The following is a 12505-nucleotide window of genomic DNA, read 5'->3' as shown; positions in this document are numbered from 1 at the left end:
CTACGGCAGCGATCTTCACATATCGGCATAACGATAGGGGTGGGTGCTATCACGCTCGCCATCGCTAGCATCGGCTAGCGATGTCACAGCGTGTAAAGCCACCAATATATACAGGACATCAAAACATGATTGCTTTCTTCTGGAACATCTCTTAGTGGTCATAAATAGATCACCTTAATTATCTTTTAAAGGGTTACACAGGGGCCCAAGAGGTGAGGGGGCCCATTTCTACCATCAAAATAGATGGAATTGTACATTATGATGAGATATTGGACTTCAAAGGAACAATATAATGTATTTGCACTGGGGACCTTTTCTGTCAGTGTCCGCCAGTGCATAGAAGTATCTGACAGGTTCCTTTTAGTAGTAAACTACCAACCCTTCCAGGTGAGTTACTAAGGGGAAGTAACTCAAGATGTTAAATGGACGACAACAACAAACACATTGGGCACGATTCATCGAGATCGGCTTTGCTTAAGCCGGTCTTGATGAGATGTGCTGCAGTCAGATGCTCCTGATTCATTAAAAGTCCCCTACTCAAGAATCTGGAGCGTCAAACAAGTGGTGTGCACCTCACCACAAATCCTACTTTAGTCTCTGCTAGAATGTATTGAGTGCCACCACTCATCATGAATTTGACGAGCAACGGTCCATCTCCATCCAGAGCTGGGCGTGAGAGTGCCAACCGTCTCAAAATTTTAGTGCAGCCTTGACTTGCAACAAAATTATGTGACTTTTCAAAGCTTTTTATGCCAGAACACTGGCATAAACGTGTTAATGAATTTGCTCCTTTGTCTTTGCTAAGGTATTTAGAGACAGGGCTAGGGCAGAAAACTGAATTTTGGACCAAGGTGGAAAAAAAAGCCTAGCTCTGAAGCTGAAACTCCTTACCAGCAGAGCTTTCTGGCATTTCTCTTGAGTTTCAGGTAGGATTTAAAATGTCAAAACTATTAAGTTAATTTAAAAAATGAACCACTATGTTTGTTCACACAACCTAATCAATATGACTACAGACTGTCAAACAATCAATAAGTGCCAAGCACTGAAGTACACTGGTACGCAGTTCCCTCTCAATGTATAATAAATGGAAGAATTGTCAGACTGAGCTGCCAAGGGCCTACCAGTAATACGGATTCTGGGGGCCCACTGGTCAGCTAGCTTCATTCACACATTTATCTGTACTTCTATGTAATAATGCACTGGGTAGTTTGGTGAGTGAATGATGAGATACTGCTTTTTTCTGTACTTAGGTAATAATGTAATGGTGCCAAATACTGCTCATATTGGGGGGGAGTGGCTCACTCAAGCAAAGAGGCCCACCAGGGAATTCCCCTGTTGTCCGGTGGGCCGGTCCAAGCCTGAATGGAAGGAACTATTTTTTAGAATCTAAGAAAACAGATAGCTAAATAAACAATGATACTGTATAACTTACAACAGTAGTCGTGAGTCCTCCATCTAATGCAGATATTATGCTTACTACACAGAGCTACATATGCAGAGAGAGCATCACATTCATAGTTTAGAAAGTATGTACTGTTGATCCACATCTTCTCACAAAAATCTTGTGGGGAAACCTATAAATTAGATCATATGTAAAATGAAGTTTAGCAATCCACGTTATTGTACATAAATGTAAAGAATGCAATAACAATTTACAAGCTCATATTAGTAAAATAGGCAATAAAGCATGATTCTGAAAATGTACCATATCCAAAAATTGCAACATTATCCGTGCAAACCATACACCTTATATATTATTTTTTGATATTTTATTAAGTGTCATTGATATACCAATAGAAGAATTATTGGGGACCCCTCACAAGGGCCTCAGCTAACGCAAATAACTGTAGTTATTAGTAAAGACCAGGTCTTGCATATTTTGTTGCTCTTCATTCAAGTTAACAAAACATTTTACAAATGAGATTGCATACCTTCCTATGACACGGGGCAAATACTTTTCTATTGAGTAGTTCCATGCAATAAGTGCAATTATCTTCTGTGCAGTTTCTCACTGGACGTCTTGTGGTAACATCAACAGATTTCTCTATTTCCCAGCTCTTAATAAATGCTTCTATATCTTCTTTATTGGTTATTATTGTCCTGTTTTGCATCTTTAAATCATCATTTGGATCACCATTGCAGATTCCTAAAGCAGGCATAAAAGATAACAATGAAAAGACTTCATAATAGTCTTAAGATTAATAGACTAAAGGCCGCTTTACACGCTGCGATAACGTTACCGATATCGCTAGCATGCGTACCCGCCCCCATCGGCTATGCGTCACGGGCAAATCGCTGCCCGTGGTGCACAACATCGCTCGGACCCGTCACATGGACTTACCTGCCTAGCGACGTCGCTGTGACCGGCGAACCGCCTCCTTTCTAAGGGGGTGGTTCATTCGGCGTCACAGCGACGTCACTAAGCGGCCGCCCAATAGAAGCGGAGGGAGCGGAGATGAGCAGGACAAACATCCCGTCCACCTTCTTCCTTCCTCATTGCCGATGGCCACAAGTACAGTGAAGTTCCTCGTTGCTGCGGTGTCACACATAGCGATGTGTGCTGCTGCAGGAACGACGAACAACCTGCGTCCTGAAAAAGCAACGATATTTGGGAACTGGACAGCGTGTCAACGAGCAATGATAAGGTGAGTATTATCACTTGTTAGCGGTCGCTCTTACATGTCACACGCAACGACATCGCTAAGAAGAGCGGATGTGCGTCACGAATTCCGTGACCCAAACGACATCGCGTTAGCGATGTCGTTGCGTGTACAGCGGCCTTAAGACTATGTTCACACACTGCTTTTTTGCTGCTCTCATGGCAGTAATAAAGCTGCTTACAAAAGCAGATTTTGCTGCGCATTTGCAGCTTTTTTGAGGCGTTTTTGGTGAAGATTATATGTGTCATTTGTCTACAGTACATGTACATAAAGTTAGTTTCATCCACCAAAAAAGCAGCAAAAGTGCAGCAAAACGTAGCATTTTTGCTGAGTTTTTGACCTTTCTCATTGCTATCTATGGTGAAAAAACGCTGCAGAAACACTGAAAGTATTGACATGCTGCTTCTTTCAAAAAGACAGCAGTTAATCAATTCAGGCAGAAAAAAGCAATTGTGCTTGAGATTTCTGAAATCACATAGCTTTTGCTGGTACCGTAAAAAGTAGTTTTTAATTTGCATAAAAAAACTCAATTTAAAAAACATAAGGTGTGAACACAGTCTAATGCGGGCGTCACACGGGATGATAAATCGTGCGATCGCATAAGCGATTGAACCCGTCATTTGTGCGTTAAGGGCAATTAGTTGCCCATGGCGCATAAAGTCGTTAACCCCCCGTCACACGTACTTACCTCCTGGGCGATGTCGCTGTGGGTGGCGAACATCCTCTTCCTGAAGGGGGAGGGATGTTTGGCGTCACAGCGATGTCACATGGCAGCCGGCAAATAGAAGCGGAGGGGTGGAGATGAGTGGGACGTAAACATCCCGCCCACCTCCTTCTTCCGCATTGCTGGCGGGACGCAGGTAAGCTGTGTTTGTCGCTCCCGGGGTGTCACACGGAGTGATGTGTGCTGCCACGGGAGCGACGAACAACCGGAGCACAGAAGGAGGAACGAGATTATGAAAATGAACGATGTGTCAACGATGAACGAGAAGGTATTTCTGTTCGTTCATAGGTGTCACACAGTACGATATCTCTGATGATGCCGGATGTGCGTCACTAACGACGTGACTCCGACGACATATCGCCAGATATATCATACCATGTGACGCCCGCATAAGTCTTCGCTAGCCGTAGTATAAGGCATCTTAACACTTACAGAGCACCAAGGGAAATGCCTGAAGTAATATTGTTGGGATTTATCACTGGGATAACATTTGTAAAAGCGATAAAGCTTTGTGTGATCTGCATCACAAATCCGGATTAAGGCTATGTTTACACTTTGTGTTTTTGCTATGTTTTCTTTTTTCCAGTTTTTTTTAATGAATTTTGTGCAAATTAAAATCTCTTTTTTACAGTACCTTTTTACAGTACCAACAAATCTAGTAGATTCCAGAAATATAATGCACATTCTTGCTTTTTTCCCTGCCTGAAATGGAAAAATGCAAGTGGAGTCACGATAAAAACTTTTATTTCAAATCCCCTGTAAATATTCCCCCTTTTAAAAGTGACCCCCAGGGTCATGGAACCAGGCAAAGGCCACCCAGTGACATCTCCCCAGCAGTACATCGCCTGGGACAGAGTACCCCATAGCCCTGGGATAATACACATGCATTATAGCAATTTAATTATTGTCTATTATCATATTTCCTACAAGCATAAATTAAATTGAAAATTGTGAAGAATCTGTTAGCTGGATACTGCAGAGATTTCTTGTTCTATTGCTTCCTCCATACGAGTGTTGACATATCAGTTGTGCGCGGTCCTTGTATAGTGACTTTTATTTGTATGGGTATACATACCACAAAGGCCTTCAGTTTTGGTGGACTGGTTGGAATGAAGACCATATTGTATATCTATAATGCCGGTAACATGAGTCCATTTAATGCTGATGCCTGCTGGTGTGTTAATCACATACATTGCTCCAGTGTCTTGGATACATAGACCTTGCTTTGAAAAAGGTAAGGGTTGAAGTATTGAATTCACTTCTACCTGAAACAACAGAAATGCAAACATAAAAATATCAATCCTAAGAGAGAAAAGTGAACCTCCAGTACCCTGAGATAATTTTTTTCATTTCTAACTTCTTCCTCGTACATATTGGATTCATATAAATCTTATAATGTGGCTATGAGTTTTACCACCTTTGTATGACTCTGAGTAATAACTTTCATGTTTTCCTAATTGAATTGAACCCAGTGGTTTAATTTGAACCTCTTAGACCACAATGGAACATCTCCAACAGAACCCCCAACTATCAAAGGTCTTTAATAGTATTTATAGGTCAAAGGGACCTTTTAGACCCCATACAGTATGGTTCCAGGGCCTAAGTGTGCAGAAACTCTTAAGCGAGCTTTACACGAGACGATAGATTGTGCGATATGTCGTTGGGGTCACGGTCTTCGTGACACACATCCGGCATACCGCACGACGTGGTTTCGTGTGACACCTCCTAGCGACGCAGTATCGCTCACAAATCGTGAGTCGTGTACTCGTTGCTAGGTTTCATAAAATTGTTTAATTAAAATGGCGGCGGTAGTGCATCGTTTCCGTGGCATCACACGTTGCTCCGTGTGACACCACAGGAACGATGAACAACAGCTTTACCTGCCTCCCGCGGCACCCGTCGGCTTAATGGAAGGAAGGAGGTGGGCGGGATGTTTACATCTCGCTCATCTCCGCCTCTCCGCTTCTATTGGCCGCCTGCCGTGTGACGTCACTGTGACGCCGAACGTCCCGCCCACTCCAGGAAGTGGATGTTCGTCGCCCACAGCGAGGTCGTCCGGAAGGTAAGTACGTGTGACGGGGGTTAAACGAGTTTGTGTGCCATGGGCAACTAATTGCCCGTGACGCAAAAACGACAGGGGCGGGTACAATCGATTGTGCTATCGCACAATCTATCATCTCGTGTAAAGCAGGCTTTAGAAGAGGGGAGCCAGCACTGCTCATGAATGGCATGCAACAATGAAAAAATTAAAAGTGTAAAATTCACAAATTCATTCCTACTGTAACAATTCACTGAGATTTTTTGCAAATTATTGATCAATGATTTTAGCCCCCCTGCCCCGTCACGGCAAAATCTCTATAGGGGGGGTCCCTACACTATGTTATAAATTAATATTGTACCACAAGGTCTCATATAATGACTTGAACAGGACCATATAAGAACACCACTTACCCGGGGAATGTCAGAACCGCTCCCATGCTGCAAGGACTGACAACTGCGAATAAAGGCAGCCCAGGTGTCAGTGTGTGTGGCAAAACCACTCACACCAGCACAATGTCAGGACTGGCCCTCACAGGCACCTGGCACCTGGGCTGCCTTTATTCGCAGTTGTCAGTCCTTGCACCATGCCTATATAGGTCCACCATGGTCTTCTCCATCGTTACCATGATTGTATCAAGCCACCGGGTTACTGATCTTCCTCCGAACCTTTTATTTTTCCAATCATGATGTCCATTTCCAGAAATTGCTCTCTTTGTGTGATGTGTCCAAAGTAAGAGACATTAAAGGACATCTATAAGCCCGAAACTGTACGTCCGAATGCCCCTGTTTTCTGTACTGCACAAGTCTGTGAACCATTAATCTATTTAATTATAATTATGTACCCTTCAGGAAAGTCTTAACTACCATTAATAGAATTATAAGTAGATTTTTTTAAAATGATGCTCACCCTTCTGTCCAAACGATTTATAAGCACTTGAAAATTTGCCGTTGTTACATTCAGCTTTTTAAAACATAATCCTGAAGTACCTCCAGCTGCAACCTGCAAATATATTACAAAAGGAAAACAATTTTAATTAAAGGGCTTTTGCTATGAACGCAAATGAGTATTTGAAATTTGCTTTGATTTTTTCATTTTGACTTTTAACGTTGATCCTGTGCAGCCTGCATGGATTCCAATACAAGGTACAGGACTTGAGTCCATATATTTTAGTTGGTTCAGCCTCCTGCTCCCCTATCTCATCACCAAAATGCTCCTATAAGCTCACATCTGATTTGACTGCTGTTGGTCTGATTCTGGGAAAGGAAGGTAAGCCAGCATCCAGGAAAAAGTCTTGAGTTTATTGTGTCACTTTAAAAGCAAATTGATTGGTCACACAAACAGGAGACCTACTTATGCGTTTTAGGCCCAAAAATGCCATAACAGAAAATACACAAAAAAGCGGTTTTAAAGGAAAATTACATGGTGAACAATATTAATTACTAAATTAATTAATTACACCTGATAGATAAACCACTAAATGGTTTGTAAAAGCTGAAAAAACTAAAAAAAGAAAACCACATAGCAGCACTGATAATCTGAATAAATGGGCACCGATATTGTAAAATAAGATTGGGACGTGTGTTTAGACCACATCCACATGGGGCACTTTTTAAAACACAAATATCCAAAAAGACTTCCTATTTAATAATTTTTCGATAATAGTTACCACCTGAGTGGCTTATCAACTCTTTCATTGGCTGTATATTAAAGTCTGATATGTGTTTGTGTGTGTGTGCATGTGTGTGTGTGTGTGTGGGTGTGCGTGCATGCGTGCGTGCATGCGTGCGTGTAATGGAATGAAACCGCTGAATTGGCAATATCACTTTTGCCAATATCAGAGAGATATTTCCTCATTTCTGAAAGGAACAGCTCACATATTGGATCAGGCAACTGGTACAAGTGGCTAAATAGACTATGTATCTTGTCTTACAGTTTATGTATTGTTTTATATTATAATAATTTCAGATAGCAGTGGATGCAAAGGTTTGTGAGACTGATATAACCTGACAGCATTCTGATATAGACTCATATAAACATGTTGGGGAGTTAATTTCTAGTCCATGAATAGGCTGGATGATAGTAAATGGCCAATTGTTGGTGTATTGAAGAAGGATCCTTGTGTTGTGACAAACCTTCACATGCTTTATTGGTTTCAACAAGAAAGGTGGAATCAGTAAAACAGTTTCTTTAGTACACATTAATTCCTCAACAGACACTTTTAAGAGAGTGTGTAGGATGGTAGGATGTGGCATAAAGGATCATATTGCCCTTGATTTCTTTCTAATAGGGGATCATTTTAATTCTGCCATTCGATAAGTTGCCAGTACATAAGAAATCCAAATATGAGATGGTGGTTTGATAGACATTGTGAATGGTTTTGATCACATCCAAATTTAGATGAGCATTTAGAGCAGGAGAGATAAGGGCTTCAAGCTGAGCTTACAGGTAGTTGTCTGACAAAACCAAGCAACCAACAGAGCAGTATTGAGCAGCCTTCAGTGTATGGGAAAACAGGAAAGCTGGAGAAGACAAATGCTAACACAGTTTAAATTCAAAGCAATTACAAATCTTTTATTTAATAAAATACAAAAAATAAATATATATATATATATATATATATATATATATATATAAAAAGAGTTCGATAACCTTTAAAATGTCACTCTCATCTGAAAAAACCCTTTATATACGGTATTTTTTTTTTTTCAATTAGGAGTTGGGCCTCTTCTGTTGCCATATTTGAGTGTTGCCAAAGTATGACTCAGCACAACTTTGTATAACATGACAACATACTTATCTTAATAGGCAATAGCATTGTTGCCTTACAATATTAAGGTCTTGCGTATGCATTAGATTCTCTTAAATTCTGTGCTTTTTACAACATTCCCTGACCTTATTTGAAATTGGCCCTAGTATGTGTGAAGGAAAAAGGGAGATAAGATTGAGAACACCATTAAGAACAGTGACTAATATAAGTAATGATCTCTGTCTAAGGCCTCTTTCACACGTCAGTGAAAAACACACACATTTTTCACTGACATGTTAAAAGTGCGTATGTCCCTCTGTGTGCTGTGATATTGGCAAATGTGTGATCTTCGTGTGCTATTCGTGATAATACACAGAGATCAGGCACTTATACTCACCTGTCCATGGGCCTGCTGTCCGTGGTGCTGAAGACTCCCGGATGCTGTGTCCGGCCACCGCTGTCTCCCCTCTGCAGCTACTTCTGGGTCGGCTGTGCAGTGAATATGCATGAGCATAACTAGCCGGCCTGGAAATAGAGACAGCAGTGGCTCAAGACAGCAGCGCTGGAGATGGGTGAGTTTACAAAGCTTTTTATTTTGTACGTGTTTTTCTGGTACTTGTTTTATGGATCACTCCAAAGTGTGGTGTGGCATCAGTGATGCCAGAAAAAAACGGACTTGTCTCTGTGCGGAGCACACGGACACACGTGTATGCTGCACGGAAACACGTCAGTGAGAAATTACTGATGTATGCGCAGACCTATTGATTTTAATGGGTCTGTGTATGTCCGTGATTCTGGTACGTATAAAAACAGTAACATACGTACCAGAATCACTGACGTGTGTAGGGTACCTAACAAAGAGCTGATAAGAATGTGGTAAACAGAGTAAACAAGAGTTAAAAGTAAAGCAAAATTCATGCATTTTCTCATATTTTTTACCAAATTAAAAAATTACTTACCAACTTTCGAATAGAATTTACACTCTAGAAAACAAAAGCACAAACAAGTTAGAAGTCTTTTACTCCAACCATAACTGTTCTATGTTTATTTTAAATACTGCATGTATGTGTTTTCATATCTTAATTCTATTCTGTTGAAAATGAACCTGACATCTGATACATGCTGCCTAACCCATGGGTAGCATCATGTATCAGGCATTGGCTGTACGAACTGAGCCAGGTATGCTTATGTCATGGGGGTACCACGATGGAGAGTTGTCCCCTCTATTTCAGGTGTCAGGTGATTGTTGTAGCGCATGGGTACACGCACACTATTGAATATGCTTTGCTTTTCAGTTAACTGTGCAGATTCTCCTTGGTTCGGTGATGTAAGGGTTAAGCAGTTTGTTTGGTCTTTCTGTCCTTGGTTATCTCAGCTGTTCTGTCTGATTTTTCCACTCCCTTCTGCAAAAATATGCCCCTCTTAGCTTAGGGACTTGTCAGTGATGGCTTAGCTATACCTAGCCTTTGGTGTGGAGTGTAGACAAAGAAGTTGTTTTAGGAGCTAGAGCCGGAGATTCCTGCTTGGAAGTTTGTTTGGTGTATTCCCTACCTTTTATCCCTTTTTAGTTTGCCTCACTTATCCGTTCCCTTTACTCCTTTCTCTCTTTTGGTGTGCTTTGTATAATTGCATTTTTTTTACCCCTGTCTGTCTTATCACCTCTGTGTTTTTAATGTAGAGCGGGACTAGTGTTCCTACTGCCGTGTGCACTAGGCAGGGTTGTGTTCAGGGAAAAAACAGGAATAGGAATGTGATCGCCACACAGAGGGAAAAAACCCATCTAGGGATGTTAGGGAGCTCACGTTTACTCAGGGTAAGTGTCCAGGGCTGTCCCTCCCTATCCTTCCCTATAGGTAATTTATGCTTTCCTCCCATCTTGTCTTGTGCTGACAAGCCGTCTTGGTGGATTGCGACAACCACGAGTTGCCCTGGAGTGATACCTGGTGCCTATCATCAGACAAATCCAACCTCACCATCAGAGGCTCTGGTTAAAACTGGGTAGGCACTTAGTTATACTCCTCTCAGGGTAACTATGGTTCTGGGAGCAGTGGGTCTTTGTCACTCTCTTCCCTCCATCTGGCAGTGTGACAGAATAACTCTGGAAAGCAAGAGAAAAACACACATTTAATAGCTGCTGGGTACCAAGACTCACTGGAGATTAGTTGGACAGGTGGGTCCCCGGCGGCTTCTCCTTGCCCAATATCCTGTGTTGAAATATAGGCAGAAATCTGCCAATCCAGGGCAGCGGACAAGGAGATTATATTAACAGTAAGCTTTTCTCTGAAATGCCACAGTGTTACAAAATCAAACATGCCTGGCTGAACTCATACAGCCAATGCCTGATACATGTATCCAATTGGTATCTTATATGTAGTCAAAAAATAATCAATTATTTTAATCTGGGCTTTGTGTAATGTGTTTCTTTTTTTTGCCAATGTTTTGTTTCTCATATCACAAGATGTATTAAAAAAAGACTAAATTAGAAATCTTGCCGTTTTCAGACTGGCCACTGGAGCAATTTTAGACACTTAAGGCCCCGTCACACGCAACGACGTATCTAACGATATATCGCCGGGGTCACGGATCCCGTGACGCACATCCGGCAATGTTAGTGACGTTGTTGCATGGGACACCTACGAGCGACCGTTAACGATGGAAAATTCTCACCAAATCGTCCTTCGTTGACACGTCGTTCATTTTCAAAAAAATCGCTGATTGTTGAGGTCGCAGGTTGTTCGTCGTTCCTGAGGCAGCACACATCGCTACGTGTGACACCTCGGGAACGACGAACTACAGCTTACCTGTGGCCGCCGGCAACGAGGAAGGAAGGAGTTGGGCGGGATGTTACGGCCGCTCATCTCCGCCCCTCCGCTTCTATTGGGCGGCCGATTAGTGACGCCGCTGTGACGCCGCACAAACTGCCCCCTTAGAAAGGAGGCGGTTCGCCGGCAACAGTGACGTCGCTAGGCAGGTAAGTACGTGTGACGGCTCCTAACGATTTTGTGTGCCACGGGCGGGTACGCTCGCTAGCGATATCGCTGCGTGTAAAGCCCCCTATACTTTCTATTGTTCAGAAAGCGTTTTCAGCAGGTTTCTTATCATCAGAGACTTGATTACAATTAGAGAATGACAGTTCACACCTGTATACACAACTGATAAAACAGGATACACTAATCACAATATACAATGTCATAGTACCCTTGTTCAACCTCCTTTCACAATGACCTTTGCACACAAACACATATTAAATAGTTCAGTACAAATGACAGAGCCTGAGTCAGTCTATTGCTGCTAATGCCCATGTGGCTTTCCAGAACCAATTAGTTGGAGTTCAAAAAGTCCCAGTGGCCAGCGTGCAAGATTTCTCATTTATATTTTTAATACTGGTTGTAGTATAGCGGGAAAAAACTGCAATAATATAGAAACATAAATAACACGAGAATATGTTACTAGGAATTTGCCACCTAACCTGAGATCAGCATAATGTAGGGGCAGAGATCTTGATTCTTAGGGTGCCCTCACACGAGCGTATAACTCGCATGAGTATCGGAACGCATCACCCGGCGCGGCTAGCTTCTCTGCTGACAGGAGCAGCTCAGCTGCATGTATTTCTATGCGGCTGACATGCTCCTGTCCGGAGAGTGTGCGGCCGCACCGAGTGATGCGTTCCGATACTCATGCGAGTTATACGCTCGTGTGAGGGCACCCTTACAGTGTGTTGCTTTCTTGGCTGCTTACTGCAGTTTTGATAAAATGCTATTTTTTCAGCAGAAGAGTATCACTAAAGAACAAATAAACCTGCTGCCATAGAGTCCTCCAAGTTCCTGAGCATGGTATAATCCCGCCCCATCACTGATTGGCAGCTTTCTGCACATACACGGTGTACAAAGAAAGCTGACAATCTGTGGTGTAGATGAGCTCATACAGAGCACAGCATTCAAAGAACTACTAGATTTGCAGCACATAAATAGTGATTTTATTAACACACAGCCCAGTAAGTGACACATCGCTGGAATCCGGGTCTCTGCTCTTTCATAATGCTGCTCTCATATGGGGTAGCAAAAAATTGGTGACAAATTCCCTTTAATTTTCTAATTACACATTCCCTTTAAATTTTATGGCCAGTCATATTAGGTTTCAGAATGTATTTTATTATGATTTGTTGTTGTCTTGAAAAATACACATGCGAATATGTAAAATAGTTTTAAACCACTGAAGAGTTACCGACCACATCCAGTAAAAAATTAGCATTATCCAAATAGAATTTTTTTGTACATTTTTACTACAATAATAGCAACAATGTATAACTGTAATAACCAAAAACATATTTTTTT

At 41.8% G+C, this 12505-nt stretch overlaps 1 protein-coding gene across 1 annotated transcript in view; it reads right to left on the bottom strand.

Moving 5' to 3' along the window:
- The window catches only part of OTOGL (otogelin like), a 315223-nt gene that overhangs the window by 92687 nt on the left and 210031 nt on the right, over positions 1 to 12505 (bottom strand). Inside the window, exons 39-43 of the mRNA XM_075344757.1 lie at positions 9131 to 9154; positions 6332 to 6424; positions 4460 to 4649; positions 1932 to 2146; positions 1433 to 1574 (exon numbers count right to left, since the gene is read on the bottom strand). Coding sequence (XP_075200872.1) covers positions 1433 to 1574; positions 1932 to 2146; positions 4460 to 4649; positions 6332 to 6424; positions 9131 to 9154 — 664 coding nt within the window. The remainder of the gene's footprint in view (positions 1 to 1432; positions 1575 to 1931; positions 2147 to 4459; positions 4650 to 6331; positions 6425 to 9130; positions 9155 to 12505) is intronic.

The sequence above is a fragment of the Anomaloglossus baeobatrachus genome, chromosome 4 (assembly GCF_048569485.1).
Source record: "Anomaloglossus baeobatrachus isolate aAnoBae1 chromosome 4, aAnoBae1.hap1, whole genome shotgun sequence".
Taxonomy (NCBI): Eukaryota; Metazoa; Chordata; class Amphibia; order Anura; family Aromobatidae; genus Anomaloglossus; species Anomaloglossus baeobatrachus.
This window is presented reverse-complemented; position numbering and strand designations above follow the sequence as displayed.